The sequence below is a fragment of the Pelecanus crispus genome, chromosome 5, assembly GCF_030463565.1.
Source record: "Pelecanus crispus isolate bPelCri1 chromosome 5, bPelCri1.pri, whole genome shotgun sequence".
Classification (NCBI taxonomy): domain Eukaryota; kingdom Metazoa; phylum Chordata; class Aves; order Pelecaniformes; family Pelecanidae; genus Pelecanus; species Pelecanus crispus.
In genome coordinates, this window is record NC_134647.1 from 67,666,431 (window position 1) to 67,685,647 (window position 19,217).

At 38.1% G+C, this 19,217-nt stretch overlaps 2 protein-coding genes across 7 annotated transcripts in view; one reads left to right on the top strand and one right to left on the bottom strand.

Annotated features, from left to right (window-relative positions):
• The window catches only part of NRDC (nardilysin convertase), a 29,260-nt gene extending 27,657 nt beyond the window's left edge, over positions 1–1,603 (top strand). Inside the window, exons 28-31 of the mRNA XM_075710219.1 lie at positions 60–150; positions 456–572; positions 824–913; positions 1,168–1,603. Coding sequence (XP_075566334.1) covers positions 60–150; positions 456–572; positions 824–913; positions 1,168–1,365 — 496 coding nt within the window. The 3' untranslated portion in view covers positions 1,366–1,603. The remainder of the gene's footprint in view (positions 1–59; positions 151–455; positions 573–823; positions 914–1,167) is intronic.
• Positions 1,604–2,163: 560 nt separating this feature from the next.
• OSBPL9 (oxysterol binding protein like 9) overlaps positions 2,164–19,217 on the bottom strand; it is a 66,568-nt gene continuing 49,514 nt past the window's right edge. For 3 of the 6 annotated variants that reach the window (XM_075710055.1, XM_075710054.1, XM_075710051.1), the window contains 16 exons: positions 17,787–17,825; positions 14,650–14,743; positions 13,990–14,091; positions 11,563–11,722; positions 10,763–10,875; positions 10,371–10,489; positions 8,853–8,938; positions 8,432–8,606; positions 6,648–6,732; positions 6,275–6,385; positions 5,831–5,894; positions 5,580–5,720; positions 4,651–4,729; positions 3,639–3,730; positions 3,041–3,176; positions 2,164–2,936 (listed from right to left, as the gene is read on the bottom strand). In XM_075710055.1, the coding sequence (XP_075566170.1) occupies positions 2,862–2,936; positions 3,041–3,176; positions 3,639–3,730; positions 4,651–4,729; positions 5,580–5,720; positions 5,831–5,894; positions 6,275–6,385; positions 6,648–6,732; positions 8,432–8,606; positions 8,853–8,938; positions 10,371–10,489; positions 10,763–10,875; positions 11,563–11,722; positions 13,990–14,091; positions 14,650–14,743; positions 17,787–17,825 (1,671 nt within the window). In that variant the 3' untranslated portion in view covers positions 2,164–2,861. The remainder of the gene's footprint in view (positions 2,937–3,040; positions 3,177–3,638; positions 3,731–4,650; positions 4,730–5,579; positions 5,721–5,830; positions 5,895–6,274; positions 6,386–6,647; positions 6,733–8,431; positions 8,607–8,852; positions 8,939–10,370; positions 10,490–10,762; positions 10,876–11,562; positions 11,723–13,989; positions 14,092–14,649; positions 14,744–17,786; positions 17,826–19,217) is intronic. The other 3 variants (XM_075710052.1, XM_075710050.1, XM_075710053.1) reach the window with 2 other exon arrangements.

Genomic DNA, 19,217 nt, shown 5'->3' on the forward strand with positions numbered 1-19,217 from the left:
CCCCTCAGTATTGTTTTTTTCTTTTTCCTGCCTGATTTAATTATTTAACTCTCTTTTAGTTCTGAATTGGTTGACAAGAAAATAGAGGAGTTTCTTTCTTGCTTTGAAGAGAAAATCAAGCATTTAACTGAAGATGCTTTTAGCACCCAGGTAACACTTGATCTTGAAAAGCTCTTCCTTGAACTGCTAAATGACATTGAACTGGAGGATTTGGTTACATCTGTCTGGCCTGTTCTGAGGTTTTCTGGACAAAGGACTCGCTTTTAAATCCTGCCTCTTACTCCTTTCTGCAGTCATTCTCTAAGCATTTGCTCTCTGGTCGCTTACAGTTCAGTTTGAAAGCAAAGAACTACCTTGTTAATATAATTTTCTTTCCACTTCAGTGAATGTGATGGTAAATTAAGATAAGTTTTAAACCCTTTGAAACAAATTGTTTTGTCTTTTTTCAAATGTAGGTTACAGCTTTGATAAAACTTAAAGAATGTGAAGACTCCCACCTTGGAGAAGAAGTAGACAGGAACTGGAATGAAGTTGTGACGCAGCAGTATCTCTTTGACAGGCTCGCCCGCGAGGTTGGTGGTCCCGCGTTGTTGTTAGGCAATGCCAAATGGAACGCTCACACGTCGCTTTTTGCGGCAGTTTTAAATGCAAAGCATAAGTAGGGGAATTTATGCTACTAGTAACACGCTGATTCTAAACGGACATGCCCTTTTAAAAAGGTTCTTTCTTCTAATGGGATATAGTTTGTAGAGAAACCATTTTTATGTTTAAAATTATTTGGATTACCCCTGTGCTACTTAAACCTCATTCCTGTGGGTTTCAGATTGAAGCGCTGAAGTCTGTTACAAAATCGGACCTGGTCACCTGGTTCCAAGCTCACAGAAGCAACAAGAAGAAAGTGCTCAGTGTACACGTGAGTGTTTGTCAGCTCCATGTTGCCAACTTCTGAAATGCCAAACTGATAACCTCAGAGAGCCCAGTAAGGGTGTGGTAGAAGAGCTCTATAATCTAACTTTTAATGTGGTGGTTATCCACATTACTGCTTGTATTTTCTACATTTCTAATGATTATTGTCTTTTGAATTGCATTTAGGTATCTGTATTTAATTGTCAGGGCAGGTGAACATCAAATGAGATCCAAATTTCTCTTTTGGTAACTTTTTTCCAGGTGGTTGGATATGGAAAACATGAAGGGGACTCAGAGGTTACAGCTGTCCCAGAAGTACAGAATTCTTCATCTGGTGAAATACCTCATCTTATTTTCTTGCCCCCATCTTCTTTGATGACTAATGTTACTTCCATCAAGGACATCAAAGCCTACACATCAACTCTGAATGTTCTCCCTTACCATAAAATATTAAAATAAAATTGACATCTTGCCCTGCAGTGATGTGTAATAGAGGTGCTTTCTGCAACATAAATGTTACAAACCTATTTTTACTAAAACAGGGCTGTGGTTGTTAGCTGGGATGAAGATATCTGTTCCGATACTGAGGAAGCTTTCCTCAAGGAAGGTTCCAGCCAGCCTTCCTCATTCATCTCCCAGGTTCATTAAGACTAGGCACAGCCCCAACTGCGAGTTGGAGCAAAGGAAGAGTTCCCCCCTGCCCCGCCCTGAGAGCTGCCAAGTTCTCCTCTCCAGCAGGGAGGAGGGGTGGCTGTGCCCTTCTGTTCAGGCTGTCTTGTGCATCATTCCTGCAGTGCTGTAGCAGTTGCTGCTCCTCAAAGAAAGTGTTCGGCAGCGTTCCTGGAGGAGTTACACAGTGGGTGGGAAGCAGGAAAAAGCCCAAGGCTTCAATCTCACACTGCTTTTTTTTTTTAATAGTCTTTCTGTATGTGCAAAATAGACAAAATTGAGATGAAATCAAATAAAAACTAGATTTAACTGTGAAAAGAAAAATAGTTTGATTACTACATTATAGCTATTTACGCAACCATTATTTAACTTCAAGCAAACACACAGAAATGCAAAGATTCCTGAAGTGCTGGTGAGCTAGTAGAGACCAAGGCTGGATGTAGATTCCAGAAGAATTCTACTGTGGGTGCTGCAAGTTCTGCACCTTTTGCTCATTCATTAACTACTTTAAGAAGTAGGCTTAGCTGCAAGGATTCCAGTGGGGAAAAACAATGTTTCACATAAAACAATTGAGCATCACTCGGCTGAAAAACAGTCTTGCTGCAAAGGTTTATTATGAAATAAATAAAAAGTCCATAAGAGAAGTTTGAAAAATCTATTTTATGAAGCTTTACGATGCGCTGAGTAGAATTATCTATGGTTACATTTTAATCTCAAAATAACAAAGTTATTTTGGGCAAGACACTGAAATGCCAAAAGATTTGATTATCACACAGGTGGAAGATAACGTTTACATAGCATTTTCTAACAAACTGTCCCACCAAAGGAATCCTCGTATTTACACATTGCCAACATTAGCTAGATTTAAATGACGTCTTGCGTCTTCCTTCTTGTTTTTTAAATATGTAGGACCCAGGAATATTACGCAACTGATACCAAATGCCATGGCCTTCACAGTGGTTATACAAAGTGTATACGCTTCACGGCCCGGATTCTCCGTGCTTTAGAAGCATCAGTAACAGGGCGCCAACAGCCGGCCTTTGAAGCCTGAATACACTACCAGTATAGCGGAGTCCAATATAAGTTACTGCACAGCCAAGACGTTTCTTGTTTCATGTAATTGCTTATCTGCACCAGTAAGTCCAGTATCCCTGAGATAGGAACCACTGTAGCTGGAGGGGTCAGGTTCTCCAAACGGTACGTACGTGATAACTGATGACTATCTTGGTATCAGATGTAAACTTTGCTAAGCCAAGGCTTGAATGTTTTCTGGTTTTATAACCCATTTAATGTTTACTGGCAGCGAGTCGTTTCAATAGCGGCTCATCATAAACCCAGCATTCTCCATCTTCATGGAATAACTAGAAAAAAGGGAATAATCCGATGTAACCTTTTTATGACTCAACTGGAAAGGAACAAATGTTTACAGGTTAGAGGACATTTACAGTGTTTGAATAAAGCTCACCCTTGTTTCCCATGAGGTCTCGTTCTCCTTTCTGGCTCTGGCTTCAGCTCTTTGTCTTTCTTCGAGCGCATGCTTTGCAGCTGTGGCTGCATCGATGTCTCTAATTTTTAGGTTGTAGGTTACATCTTTCCATAAGCTTAAAAAAGAAATTTGAATGGAGACTCCTTTATAGAAGCAAAGTGCTACAAGGTTGCAGAAACCTATTACTGGCTATTAGTCATAGATATTTGTTTGAATTAAGGTAGGTCTCACTTTATCGAAACAGGCAGAAAAACCCCAATATATATTAAACCACAACTGCACTGTCCATTGCCCGGAGTGAGGAGGCTGTAGCGAAGGTCTCTGCACCTCCCTGGAACATTTGCTCCCAATGAGGATGTGACTGAGAGCTCCAGGTCTCCTCTTCCCCCTTAAAACCCTGACCTGCTTGTACCTTGGCTCTGTCCTGCAGCAAAGGCTAACGAGGGGCACAGTTTGTGCGTGCAGTGAATGGATTAAGTGTACCATTCGTCACACTGCGCACGGCAAGCTTGAGTCTAACTAAAAAAAAAAAAAAAAAAAAAAAGTCTTAATTTGCCCATTTAACTGAAGTTCTTACCAGCGAGACTCAAAGTCGTCTTGGTCCTCCAATTTCCTTACCTTCTTCTTAATGGTAGGCATTTTCTTGGTATCTATAAAGACAGCATTCTCCTAGAGAGTGAGATTTTTAAAAAAAAAAAAATATATATATATATCTGTTCTTTATCTAGACTTAAAATTTATATACTCTCACACTCTCGCACACTGGTTGTCAGGAAATACATGAAAAAACATCATTCTTTAGATTCTGTTCATGCTATGTCCAGTTTTGGGCCCCTCACTACAAGAAAGACATTGAGGTGCTGGAGCGTGTTCAGAGGCGGGCAACGAAGCTGGTGAAGGGTCTGGAGAACAAGTCTTATGAGGAGCGGCTGAGGGAACTGGGGTTGTTTAGCCTGGAAAAGAGGAGGCTGAGGGGAGACCTTATCGCTCTCTACAACTACCTGAAAGGAGGCTGTAGTGAGGTGGGTGTTGGTCTCTTCTCCCAAGTAGTTAGCGATAGGACGAGAGGAAATGGGCTTAAGCTGCGCCAGGGGAGGTTTAGACTGGAAATTAGGAAAAATTTCTTTACGGAAAGGGTGGTCAGGCATTGGAACAGGCTGCCCAGAGAGGTGGTGGAGTCACCATCCCTGGAGGCGTTTAAAAAACGGGTAGATGTGGCACTTCGGGATATGGTTTAGTCTGGTCTACCCTTGATTAGTCTAGAGTGGGCTTGGTAGTGTAGGTTAATGGTTGGACTGGATGATCTTAAAGGTCTTTTCCAACCTAGATGATTCTATGATTCTATGATTCTATAAAAATCATGTTACCTTAAGAATAAATTAACAAAGTAAATTCAAGACTTTTATCCCACATTCAGCATTCCTGTGATCTTTCGGGCAGCTTCATAGGAGTTCCCAACTATTAATGTTTGTTTAAAAAAAAAAAAAAAACCCAAAAAACAACAACCCGCCCCAAAAACTTTTTAAGCACAATCTCCCATTTCTGATGAAAAGGAAAAAAAAAAAAAAAAGAAAAAAAGCTGGTTTTACCCCTGTCGTGTATTTTGCATACATGACACCATTCCATTCTCCTTCAATTGAGCAGAAGGGTTTCTTGTCATTAGGAGAACTAAATGGAAAGAAAGAAACAGTCATTTCTCAGTTGTATTACAGTAACTGAAAGACCCTAAAGGATCAAAACTTTTTCTGGTTTCTATCAGCCCTTAAAATGTCCATCACCAATACAGAAAAGATAGGGGTGCTGTTCCAGGATAAGACAGGTCTTGCCTTAGGGCTGTATCTGCATTTAGAGTTTAGGAAACTGGTTATAGGCTTTTGAAATAGATTTAGAGTGATAAGTTTAAGCTTAAAAAGGTTTCACAGACTCAAAGCTTCTTTTCCCAGACTACTGGGAAACACAACACTAGTTCACAAATGATGTCTATCAACATGTGTCAAGAAGTGATCTAAAACCAAGTAATGGACCTCATTTTGTCAGCATCACTTATGGATATTACAGCAGATCCCCAAATAAGACAAGAATCTCCACTGAATTCTCTGCTCTGGGCATGTGCACAGGGTCTAACCAAAATCCACCAAAGCACAGGTATAAATAAATATGTAAGTCTGCAGCAGAGCTTTAATGACACACTACGAACAGCAGTATTACAAGGCTTGCTTCAGTATTTTTATTTTTAGGAGAAATAATGATGAAGAAATTTCAGATAATTCAGAGGTGAAAATTTAAATTCCTTTTGGCCAACAGCTGAGAATGTTTTAGAGCAGGACAAGGTAGGATGCAGGCCTGTGCAGGTTTCCTCTCACAAATGTAGGCTATAAAATGGCATCCCATGACAGGTAATCATGAGCTAAGTTATTAGGTGTAGCTGTTCCAGTATTTACACTCCTGACTATCTTGAAAAAACACTGTCAGCATTTAAGTAGAGAGAAAGTGAGATTAACTGAAGAAACCTGCTTACAATATTTCAGCCGTAATTCTGTGCTTCTTTCCTCCATAAAACGGTTTTGTGTGGAAGACGATGGAAGCATTATAACCTGTCTTTGAGCAATTAATACTGCATTCGCCACCAAGTTCTATCCATGGCACAGTGAGAATAGACCTGCAATTATAAATGTATGTATATATTTATAGCCTTTCAACTGATAAATATTAAGCATGAAATAGTACAAGGCATTAAATATGAAAATACCAAATAGAGCATTTACTTGCCTTCCATAGCCATTAGGAAAGGTCAAAATATAGTGTTCATCATAATCTAGGCATGTGACACACCCTATCAAAGAAAAATAAAAATAGATTTTGAAAACCTCCAGCAAAACCTCTACAAAACTTTTCATAACTATCTCCTGAAATAATTCACTAAAACCAGGTACCATAAAAAAGAAAGGTGAAGAGCTTTACTTAGATGCTGAGAATGCCTAGCTTCTAGAGAAGGCAGGGAGAGTTGTGTTTATGTGAACAACTGGGCCCTAAATTATTTCAGCACACAAAGTGTGCAGAAGGAATCAACAATTCCTAGATAGGTAAGCTCAAATTACATAAAACCAAACATTCCTTATGTTTAATAGGATGACTTCAAGTAATTTCTGCAAAAATTCTAGTTGCAGAATGTAAATTTCTCTTCTGAAATTTTTAAAATTTACACATACATACCTTGCCCTATGTTATGAACCCCAATAGACATTCCTAAGAATTTTGACTTGGTCCATATGTGAGCATTGAACTGTATCCTCTTGCTAAAACACTCCGCATAAAATGCTGAAACTGAAGAAAAAGGTATTAATAGCAGCACAAGACACTGACACTATTGTTTCCAAATTCATTCATCAGGAAATATCTCAAAGTGCCTTGTACTTATGTGCCAACAGAGTTCGAAATCTGTTTCTCACAAAAACAGCTTATAGAGAAAACCTTCAGCTTGTAAATTTGGACAGAAAATGTAAATCCAAGATCTAAACCAAGAGCTGACTTTACTGTCGCTCCTATCCAGATGCCATCTCTATTAGTAAAGTTATTGTCAACTTACTTGGAGGATGATGAGAGACCTGCTCTGCCACAAACGTTACGCTGCTTTTACTGACCCAAGGAACTGGTCCTTCGGAAACTGGCTCCTGCATGATAGTAGAAAAGATTTTCATCACTGACAGTGTTTGCAAAACATTGGATGCTTCCAAGAGAAGGTGCTTCCATGTTTAAAGGCTTCTAAAAATGTATTGCAGTGATTTTAATGTATTTGTCAACGTAATTCAATGGGGAATAGCTCCTTACTCCTGTATCTATGATGCTTTCTAAAGAACATGCAGCTTCTGTTCTCTTGTTTTTAAGTATAAATGTATTTGGGGAGATGCCCCCAAAATACAACAGTTAAACTGAAAGAGTCATGTATGAGCCCAATTACAAAGTAATATTTAAATACAGTTAATTTCTTATTAACTAATAAGAAATGGGTGGCAGAAATAGTTTTCATATTTGCTTCTGATAAAGTGATCTGCATATTAATAACGATCAGCTTATATGTATCACAAAATGATAAAACAACACTAATTTCCTGTGGCAAATCATTGAAAGTGTAATTCATCATTAGAAGCAATGGAAGCACAAATACAACATTGTCTATGCCAGCAAACAGGAGCCCAAACATTCACCTCAGAAACAAGAGAAAGATTTGAGCAAATTAATCGAGGGGGGTGGGGGGGAGGAGAAGCAAATTAAATGGGAAAACTACATGTTTTATACCTAAACAATCATATAGAATCATAGAATGGTTTAGGTTGGAAGAAACCTTTAAGATCAAGTCCAACCGTTAACCTAACACTACCAAGTCCACCACTAAACCAACGAAGGGTAGAGTAATAACTAATTCACGTTTAGATATACTACACTGAGGCTACACGAAGCATCTCACAACAGCACTTCCCACATCGTCGTTTGCAACTTCCCAAGGTAAGAAGGTGAAATGAGGTGTTTAAGAAAAGAGAAAACCAAACAAGAAAAACAACAACAAAAAAACCCCTCACACCAGGCTGCACTTGCAAGTGCTAGAGCTTTTCTCTAGAATCAGTGGGGCACTGTGCTCACTATGGTTCACATACATAAGTCTGATTAATCCTTGAGTCTCACTGAAACTTGGGCAAATAAGAGAAAAGCTCATACATTGGTAGATGATTTCAGATTATGAGAGTGGCATTACTGTTACTGTGTCCTTCACTTCACCAGACAAACTCCAATAAAGTACAAAAGGAAGAGTAGTGGCCAGACACGGATGTACAACTAAAATATTATCCAAGCTCAGAATCCAAACTTCAGAAGTCTACAAAAAGATTTTAAAAGAAGAATTAAATATACTGGAGAAACTGCACTGCTTTCTAGGTTGTAAGTGAGGAAAAGACAGTGTTAAAAACACAAGGGTTTAGAGAAATGATTAAAAAAAAAAGAAATCAGAACTTTGGAAAGAAAGGAATTCCTACTCAGTGCTACAAAACAGTTCAGAAAAAGAACAGTTCAGAAAAAGAGAGAACATTTTCAACATGTCAAATAATTCTTAAAAAACTAATAGCTCAAATTTTGTTATGCAAGGTATTTTAAACTTCTGTCCAAAGAAAGGGGGGAGGGGGGAATCAGCTAAGAAATTGCCACAGTTTGGGGGGGGTGTGTGTGTGTGCAGGGAAATGATCAGTTAAGAAATTGCCACAGTTTGTTGATTTTGCTCCTTAAACATAGCATAAGCCACCTCATTCAGAAAATTAATAAAGCTTTGGGAATGACTCTCATGCATTCTAGGCAGCAAAAAACATACCACACGAAACTAACCGTATCATCTTCACCTTCAGTGCCTGGTAATACCCAATGACATCGGAAGATCTCGCCCAAAATGGGATTGTAAGGCTTTTTAGCGACTGACCCTTTTCTTCCTGCATGAAAAGCTGAGAGGTACCATTTAACCACTTGAACCATTCGTTCCTTTGGATCCTTCTGGTCGCTAATGCTACAGGGGCCAAAAGAGAGAAAAGAAGTACAGGCAAAATGAAATACAAGCATGTACCTCAAATACAGGAAAGCTTGTTGGATGTTTGGTTGTTTTACAACTAGAAGTTTGTCTACTTTGACTATTTTTCAAGTTTAGATCAAAACCCAGGCAATATTCTTCAAAACTACCAACTTACTTTGGCAGCCCACAAGGGCCATAAACTGTATCAGAACCAGTTAATGCTCTACTTTAAAAATCAAATACCTGACAAATAAGTCTGGATGTGCAAAAAAGTCCGCATACATTTCCAACAGTGATCTTCTTTCCAGGATAAAGGTTGGAAGAACCACCTGGGTGAAGAAAAATGACTCTTATAGATCAAGATACTTTAACATCCTGCACAAAAGCATTCTACGTACTAACTGTAAATAGCATACAAAGCACCCAAGGCTTCGTGTGCCTGTAAGCTGATTGTGTTCTCAAATTTACCAGTGAGTTCTGACACATGCAGGTCAGTTGGCATCTTCTATAAAACCAAAGATTTAAGAGGAACTGTCTCTTGTCTTATGTATATTCTAGTCCCACTTAGAGCATATCCAACTTCATGGCTGAGCTCACCAAAAGCTGTTCTTAATTACAGTAACACTGATCATTTAATTTCATCTATATGTACACTGTCAATTTTCAGTTATAGTTGAAGTCTCATTCCATGTAGTCACATTCTCTTACGCGACTCCTTATCAAGATGAAGGTTAATCTCTTCCCTACTACTTTTCTTCCCCAACAGCATTTGCAGGTTCCATTCTTGTGGATCTGCTGTCTGCTTCAGTGTGGTATAGACCACTGGTGAAAGCAGTGCTGATTGCTGTTGTTGACTTTAGAATGAAGCAGACAAGATGCATGCTCATGATGCTTCTTGGCAGCTTAACTTCAGATCAGTAATTTTCAACTATTCCAGGAGTTCCCAAAGCAGACACATTTCGGATCAATTCCTATTCAGAACTGCCAGAAACCTTCCCGTAGTTTGCTTGTGAGCTGCTGGCTATTTCTCCAGAAAAGTTTTAAGTTTATCTTTTTATTGTCTATTGTGAGTTCCGGACTGGACAGTTAAAGTCATGCACCTAAGGAAACTAATGATAGGATTGATCTCTCCTACTCTTTTTCAATCTGGAATTACTTGTTTGAATTTAACCAAGCTGCCTAGAAAGATCAACACCTTCAGAATGCTGTTCATTTAACTTTTAAGACAGACACCAACATGAATCACATTCACAAAAAATCCAACTCTTTACTTGCCAGACCTACATGTAGCATTTTAAAATACACAAGTAACTTACTCAACAAGATCCCAATTAAGCAAAGCATTTCACTATATTCTCGCTTTTATTTTATTTATGTCTTATTGAATGTCACCGTACACTGGCATCTTGTAGATCTTTGTTCTAGGAAGCTGAAGACAGGAGAAACGTTACTACTGCATACAGCATTCCTCTTATCCCAGCTTTGCAGGCACTCCAAGGATCAGGTTCAAAGAGAACAAACAGCTACTTTCCATAGGAAACTATTTTCCCAAACAGATTTTAGCAGTTGGGATACAGTTGTTCTGCATTCATTTTTCTCCTCCCAGTAACAACTCTAATTACATACCATGCTAAAAGACTATAGCTTAACTAGCTCTTAGAACAAATATACAGTTAAATTATTACATTAACATTGAACTGGTTTGCACAGAATTCAGGGTTTACTCTCCCTCCCTTCCCCATGAACAATCAGCAAGTTTACCTTTGTTAGATCCATTCCTAATCTAACTTGTGACAACAGATGCATAATAACACTCTTATGTTCTTCCACTGATTCTCCTTCCCCATCATCATCTCGATCATCAGGAGGATCGAAGAGATCTAGAAAGACCAAATTGCTTTTGTTTTTCTCTAAACCAAAGACAGACTGTATTTAATTAGCATATATATTAGCTGTCAAAAAGGTCATATTTATAAAACTAAGGTTTTTAAACCCTACAGCTCAGCAATCTTCCATTAGTAATGAAACAGTAGATAAACCATTTTCCATAAGCACCTTGTCATATATACATACGATCATACATATATCGACACAGCTTACACACAGATTAACAGTCAAGAGCTCCTTACTGAATGTTCACACAGTCCACTTACCAGCATCATTTGTCCCATTAGACATGGAAGAATTGAGGGACTCTGTGGTATCTGGACGTTTCAAACTACTTCCTGTGCTGCTCCGAGTCAGGACTGCAGCAGACCCTGAAGAACTAAAGAAGAGTAATAAATTCTCACAATTCACAATGAACTAATTCAGACCAAATTATTATAATTTGATATACATACACAAGGAGTTTACTGATAGACACTAATATATGTGCTGCATGCTAATTCACAGAAAACTTAAAATGAACTGCAGCTGAATGAATGGGAAAGCCTGCAGTCTAAGATAATAACACCTGAAGGCATAAACCAGCTGACTAATTCCGCTTTGAAACGTGTAGCATCTCTTAAAATTAATTTTCTGATTCATAAAAAAGAAGAGAAAATAGAGATTTTGGGGAAAGGCAGTCAACTTCAAAAAATTTCTTTTAGTAAATGTGAGAAGGAGTTGGCTATTTACCAAAGGCTGTAACAAGTGCCTGTGAAATACACCATAGTCTCAGATTGTATCTCTGAGCTTGTGGCTTCCCAGGTTTGGTTTATGTTAGAGTTTTGTCAACATATATACTTGACAGAATGGGAAGGAGCGCAGGAGGGAACTGCATCCCTCAGACGACTGTGCTGGGGGAGCGGGATTCTGTTACACAGAGTGGCTATCTTGCCTCACCTGCCTTCCCCCCCGCCCCCAAGCCAATGTGGCTTATTTAGCTTAACTAACTTCTACAAGCAGACAAGCCATGCCCCTGTAGACAAAAACTCTATTCAGCATGCACTGCATACTTTCAGCTACTTACTCCATACATCGCTTTGGGGAAGAACTGCTCTGATAGAATTCATCAGCATCATAGAACTCATCCTCACTGCTTGAGTAAGAAAAATCTGGGACTGTATTTGGAGACAGGTTGACATGGCTTGGAGAGGTGAGACTGCTACTAGGAGCTGATGGCCCACTTCCTATGGAGTATTAAAAATTACAGACTTCATTAAAACAAACAAATTCTTTCAAAATCCACCAGTTCTAACTTATGAGTACGATTGTTCAAATCAATAAAGACTCATGCAAACTCAGAAAGTAGGATATCTTACAAAATTAGAAGCAATAATGGGTCAGGTTCATAGTGAGTTTCATTTACCAGATAACAAAAGAAAGGTCACAAGGAAAATCAAGAACACAGAACAACAGTAAAGTATAAGGACATGTTTTTCCCGAAGCTCTCGATTAAAGGCAAAACAACAATACTGAAAACTTGCATAGATTCATAGTGTGATTTATGTTGGAAGGGATCTCCAGAAGTCATCTGGTCTACTTGCCACTCAAGGCTCAGATAACTTCAAAATTAGACCAATTTCTTCAAGATCACGTCTAGTCAGGTTTTAAATATCTCTCAAGATGAAGATTCCATAATCTTTCTGGGGAACCTATTCCAAAGTTTGAACCACCTCATAATAAAACCCTTTTCTAATACCTACTTGGAATTTCCTTTCTTACAACTTGCATTGATTGCCTCACCCTTTTGCAGTGCCTCTCCAAGAGGAGTCCAGTTCTATTGTCTTTATACCCTCTCAATAGTTGGCAGAACACAGCAGTAACATCCCTCTTCAGCTTGATCTTCCTAAGGCTGAACAAACCCAGTTCTACCAGCCCCTAAGTACGTCATGGGCCTCAGCTTCCTAATCTTGATGGTCCATGTCTTTGTACTGTGGAACCCAGAACTATACATAGTATTCAAGATCTGGTCTTACAGACCCCAAGTAGAGAGGAACAATCGCTTCTCTTAATCTGCTCTTTACACTCTCACTAATCCAGCCCCGTATGCAGCAAAACCTTCATCACCACAAGGGCACGCTACTGACTCATGTTCCACTTCTTGTTTACCAGGACCCCTGGCTCCTCTTCTGCCAAGCTGCAGTTAACCCCACGCAACAGGACAGGCTGGGGGCTATGCCCATCGTAGGTGGGTGGAGGACTTTGCATTTGCCTTCATCAAACTTCATGAGGTTTCTGTCAGTCCACTTCCCCAGCCAGTCACGGCCCCTCTGAACGGTGGCCCTGTCCTAGCCATTGTTCTCCCCAATTTGGCAAGGTCCGCGCCTAGGTTACCTGAGATGCTAAGCAGTACTGGACCCAGTATCAACCCCTGAGAAACACCAGCAGTCACTCTATTGTCATTTGAACCTCATACAGCTGATCACAAGCCTCGGGCCTGGCAGTCCAGCCAGTTTTCACTTACCTTGTATTCTACTTGCCTAAAACACCTTTTTCCAATTTAGCTACATATATGTTTTTGGCAAACTCTAATGAATACAGTTTCTAAATTGGATTACATGAATCCTGCCTCACCACTAACTTGCCCTTTTTCAAAAGAGTCATGTCAATAAAGACAAACCATGTTAACACTGACACAGACCTTTTGTGGAAGCCTAAGTCACAACAGAGGTTATTAAGCAAGCTAAGGTATTTACACAGACAACAATCATCAGAAACTAACTAGAAGATGAGATGCATAGAGTAAGACTAAAAAGGAACTTTCTGGCAGGAGAAAAAGCCAGCAGTGGTATCCTTCATTTCTCAGATTGGAGCAAATACTGTTTAACACACGTACAAGTGTTCTGGGAAGGAAGGGTAGTAATAAAGTAACAACAAATCATTTACACACAAGCTTCGAAAAAGACTTGGGAGGGAACTGAGAGAGTTTTAGCATGATTGGACAGTATAATCAATACAACTGATCAGGAAGTAACAGTCAACATAGATAATAAAAAATAAAAATACGTTAAGTATGTAACTATTGTTTAAAAAAAACCCCACGCTTAAAATATTATAGGAATTGTAAACATAATTATAGCAACTTCATATAGATTATAGCAACTTTTGCTTCAAAGCATCCATTGTAGTTTTGAAAAGCCCAATGAATGCTATTATTTAAGGGAAAGAGGAAAGAACCAATGAATCAAAAAAAACCAAAGGCCAGACACAAATGCCCATTACTGCAAGACTGCAATGATGGAGACAAGAAAGCAAGCTGGTAATACTCCTACGTATTACATATACACGGGGGGAGGAGGAAGAGCAGAAACGCAGCACTGAAACATGTGTTGATTAAAAGCAAGATGTAGGCCAGTACAATGCTGTCTTAATAGCTAATTACATTAGGTTACAGACAGTATAAATTCAGGTTTTGTTTCATGTAATTCAATAAGACAGTTACACAGAACTGTACCTGTACTATTTGGTGTTGGAGTCTGATTTCCAAGTGATGCTACCACAGGTCCCACTGGCAAAGACGAGGGTCGCTGCTCTGACTTGCACAACTGAGCAGGTTCTAGGGGATATTTTGATATGTTAAATGCAAAATTTACATCCAAATATGAGAATTATACTTTTGTTTGGAAGGAGATTCCACATTATTTCACCTCACCTTCAAAAATGAAATCCTTTTCCATAAAAAGCCATTCAGACAGAAAAACATGTTTCTGTCATTGTTATCTAGCTCTTTTTTTGTTATTAAGCAAAGATGGTATTTTAAAAAATTGTAGTTATTTAGCTAGAAAGCATTTATCTTTTCTGAAAATTAGTTTCATTTATTTTAAGAAAGTATATTAGAAATGTAAGCTAGTAACTTAGAGCAAGTAAAATATATCGGCCTATTTGCAGAACTAGAGGCAGATTTTCCTGATGGCTGAGGAAGCTCCATGCCACCCGCTCCCCTCCCTTCTTTTGCGCCACCGAGGTGAGTGTGCACCACTAAGTGCAGTGTGCACCTGTACTGCATGTGTGACACAGAAGCTATCCACCATTATGCAGCCCCTCCACCTAGATTGCAGTTGCCTCCCGCTCTGCTCATGAATATTTCTACTGACGTTCTTTCTGCACACCATACCTGGAGGTATAACTGCTTGGGAAGGCATTGTGCTGACCACTGACTGTTCCAAAGGACTGGGCTGATATACTGCATCAACCGGGTTTATAGTGCTCTGAGACAAAAGAAAGAAAAGCACATTTTTTCTTCAGTTAAAAAAATAAATAAATAAAGCATAGATAGCAAGAACATTGTCAGCACAAGAAATGCCCAAATGCAAGATTGCAAATTCCTGAGAGAGAAAGTAAAACACAAATTGACAGTTGAGGACATGAGAAATACTTTCAAAGTAGTAATACTTTAATTCTTTACACAGATTTTTACATTAAACTGAACTTGCTACAGATTTGAATTGTTCTACAAAGAATTCTTATTTCAAGTTCTAGCTCCTGGTATTCCTTCCAATGTCCATGAATAAATATTGCATGCAAAGAGTAGAATGTTAGATGCAAATTATCTGGTGAAAATTAGGATAGGTAACCTGTATTTTTAAAATCATTTTTTTCAAAAATTATTTTGTCTAGGCCATACTAAATCAACCCATAAATTAGAACAAGAATCATCAGCATGCTTACAGCCATGAAGTAGCTTTGTTGCTAAAACTCCTTCCAATGCAAGCTGAGTTTTCAGTGCGTCTCCAGCAGAGGACATTTCAGTCTATTTAAGAACATGGGCACTTCGAAAAGGAAGCACCAATTCAGCTCAACACTCACAGAAGTCACTGACTTCAGTATATGTTCTTGGCTTTTATACAACAAGCCTCTTGGAAATCCAAATTGCAATGTCTTTTAATCCAAACTAGAATGATTTTGCCTTGCTTCACTGGCCTGTAATTTTGTTATCATCTAAGCACTGTTTGTTATACGTGTTTACATACAACAACTGGTACGTCTACATTGTTCTGGGTTGTTAGTTGGGTAAAAGGCACAGGAAACCCTTTTCCAAGCATCTTGCAATTTAAAACCACTGATCTATGTCCGAACTGTGAAAATCTTTGCTTCCGTTTGCTAGGAAATCTTGCTCCTGTGCTTAAATTGAAGAATATCAAGCACAGGAAGGTCATACAATACCGAGTTCTACTTTAAAAAAAAAGGTTCTGCTCTTAAAAAAGCTAGATGAGCTTTGCCTTTAAATTTAGTCAGTATGTTTATTCCTATCCTCTTTTTAGATCAATATTTAAAACATTAGAAAAAGAAGAGGGTCTCCAACTGTTCTTCCCTCCCTTTAGTCCATTAATTTCTATTTGCATGCAGACTGAGGGAAACAGGGTCATTTTAACCTTCCTCCTCCTGTTTTCCTACAAAATGAAAATTTCTTTCTTGCCTCCTTTCCTGGTTAACTGTTATTCTGAACTTTATCTTACATTTAAAATCAGTGAAGTGGTGAAGATTTTTTTTTTTTTTTTTTTATAGCATAGGATGTATTTAATCGAAAACAAAACTGTAATTCCCTGGCTATTTTAAAAAATTCTCCAGTTTAAAAAAAGGCATAAAAATTGCTTTCTATGTTTTTGTTGGTGTTATCAACTAGTATACAAATAAATAATCCAGTACATATACTGTTACTCCACTGTATTCCAGCATAGAAATCAATGTCCCTTACACATTACTTCACCTGCTTGTTGAAGTATGCACGCATTATGCATGCAACACAGGTAGGTCCCTGTCCCACATATTTCACAGTTTAAAATTCATGATCCTGTTTTCAGAGTCAAGAAACTTAAAAATCAAGATGGTCCTACAATACACAGAATGCTATTGGTATCTCTATCTCCCCTAGTTTTCAGGGAAACAAACAATATATATGATACAGAACACTGGTGCGATAAAGGGAAAAAAAAAAATTTTCTTTGACTTCATATGCAGAATTGTAACCTTATCCTTAAATTCTCCACACTGCAACATGAACTGGAGTTTCTTGTTAGATATTTTGGGGTATGCCTTCATGGTTTAGAAACAGATGAAGGCAGACCTAAAAGTTTCCTACTCTAAGTTTAATAACAACTTAAAAACAACCACATAGAAACAAGACCATCATCCCACCATGGTATCAAACACTGATCATACTCCTAAGTCTGAATTGAAATCCTGACCTTTAGCCCAAGCTAACGTTGACCTCAATAGCATCAAAAATTCAGTCTTCACAATCACTGATGCATCAGTTAATATATTCTTACAGAAATACTTTTTTTTTTCTCCCCAGCATAAGCCAGGCCCCAGACAATTAGAATAGTGGCTAGTCAAATTCAGACTATATCTAGATGTCTACATGTTGTAATGTCTAGATGAAATTTCTGAGCTGCAGATCTAATGTGCACACCACCTCTGCCTGCGGTAGTGTCTAGCTGCGTAACCTCTCTTTTCCAGGGCACACAACAGAACCTATTCCATTACATTAAGACCTGAATTATGTGACTCTCCACAGGGCAATCGTTTATCTTATTTACAATAAGCACGAAAGCAAAATCTGTATGTGCATCTTTACTCCAAAGTTCATACAAGAAAAATCATACTGCTAATGCTGTATATAATGGAAAGACAAATAAAGCTTGGGAATTATTGTCAGCTGTGATAAAAACAAACTATGATTTTTTCAAGTTGCGTTTTACTGAAACAAATCTCCTATTAAAAGTATCTGAAATGTGCTCAAGTGACAAAAAGAGAATGAAGAAAGATTAGTCACACGTGACCGAAACCAAAGACAACAGAAGTTACATTAAAAATGCAGAAGTTATATTGAAGAAACATTGCTTAAACAGACATAATACAACTTTGCATCAAATGAACAGCACTGTAGAAAAGACAAACTACTTGAAGCACACAGATAGCTATTTCATACATAAAGATACTTCAGATGGAACACAAAACTATTTCTGTCCCAATAATTTTCCTTTCATCTGTTCCCATGGCAGATTTTTATCTAAGTGTTCAGTCATAACACTGCCATTTAAGACACTCAGTATAAAACTGATCACTATATTTTCTAAAGGCAAGGGTGTTAGCCAACCTCAGAAGCTAATGACTCAGTAATTTTAACAAGACAATTGAAGCAGTAAATTAGAGAAAGGAAGAAGTATGTTGCAAAATGAGTGGAAATTCAGGTCTCTGTTCACATGTTCTGCAGAAATAAAGGGAGGTAAAGATTAGATTTAAACTTACTATAAGTCCATCTGCGTGCTTCTCCTCATTATTTTGGTCCTTAAGGAAAAAATGTCAAAAATATCAACATAACAATCTTGTATGACTTTTCAGTTCTGTGTTAAGTGAGAACAGCGAGTTTCTCTCAGGAACGTTTACATTTTCAGCCATAAAATGTTCCTCACCATGTGATACAGTAACTAAACTTAGAAGAAACAATTCTATACATAGTCACTGCACCTCTGAAGATTAGAGTTTTCCAAGGATCTGTCCACACAAATTTGAACAATTTAAAAAATATCCTTTCTGCACCGCAGAATACAATTATACTTTACAATGTAAGTTCTTCACAAATAGCTAAGAGCCCCCCAAAACATAGTCTGCCGCACCAATGAGTCCCTGAAAACCAAAAGACATGAAGTTCTCAGTTTCTGAAGAACTGAAATTAGCATACAGGTCAAGTTTTCACTTTTTGCTTATGAAAGGCAGAAGTGCCTTTTTAAGTTAAATGTTTTTAACTTTTGCTTTTTGGTATACCCTAGATTTTAAAATGTTTTTAGATTATTTACAATCTAGGGTTTGGGGGGTTTTGCCTAGAAGCACATGTGAAAGAGCAGGCAATGCATGGAGTAAAACTGTCATCAGGGGAAATTACACTAGCAACAGACAAGCTAATGCCAATCTATAGTTAGCATAGTTTTAACACTGTATCAGCAACAGTATAAATTTTACTGATGAGTAATCTCTTCAATTCTGCTGCGAAGTTCATATTACCAGTGTATCAATCCATAACCTTGTTCAGTGCAAGCCTTAAGACTTGTCTGCAGCGTATTTCCCCAGATTTCCAGTTGTTAAAGTTAAGAGGAACAACAACAAAAAAAAGCTGTAAATAGTATTAAGAAAGTTGGCACATACTTATGTTTTGATACTTTATACATTCTTCCTTAGCTTAAATAGTTGGCAATAGGCTGCTCAAATTTCATGTCTGCTAGTTGACATTTTTAAGCAAGGCTTTCCATGACAAAAACGACACTAAGGGCAATGAGTTCCATTGGGTTGCAAACTTACAAACAAAGAAGAAAGAATAACACTAGGGTCCAAAGATTTTTTTTTTTTTTTAACATACAAAATTTCCATGTTATGCTATCATCTCTAAGACCTGAGAAAACACAAAGATGCTGCATTTGTACCAAAGCTTGCTATCCTATTTCAGTAATACACAATCAGCAATGTGGCATGTTGATGAGGTAAGGAAGGCAGAAATGCCACAAAACTATGCAGACAAGACTGATGGAGTAAAATGGGATGGAGTAAAAAAGGGAAAGCAAAGGTGTAAAACTAAATATCTAAATTATAAAAGCTACTTCATAAAACCTATAATATGTATTTCTAAGACTGTCATTTGCCAACTCACTGACAGACCATTACATATCTTTTACAACACACACATCA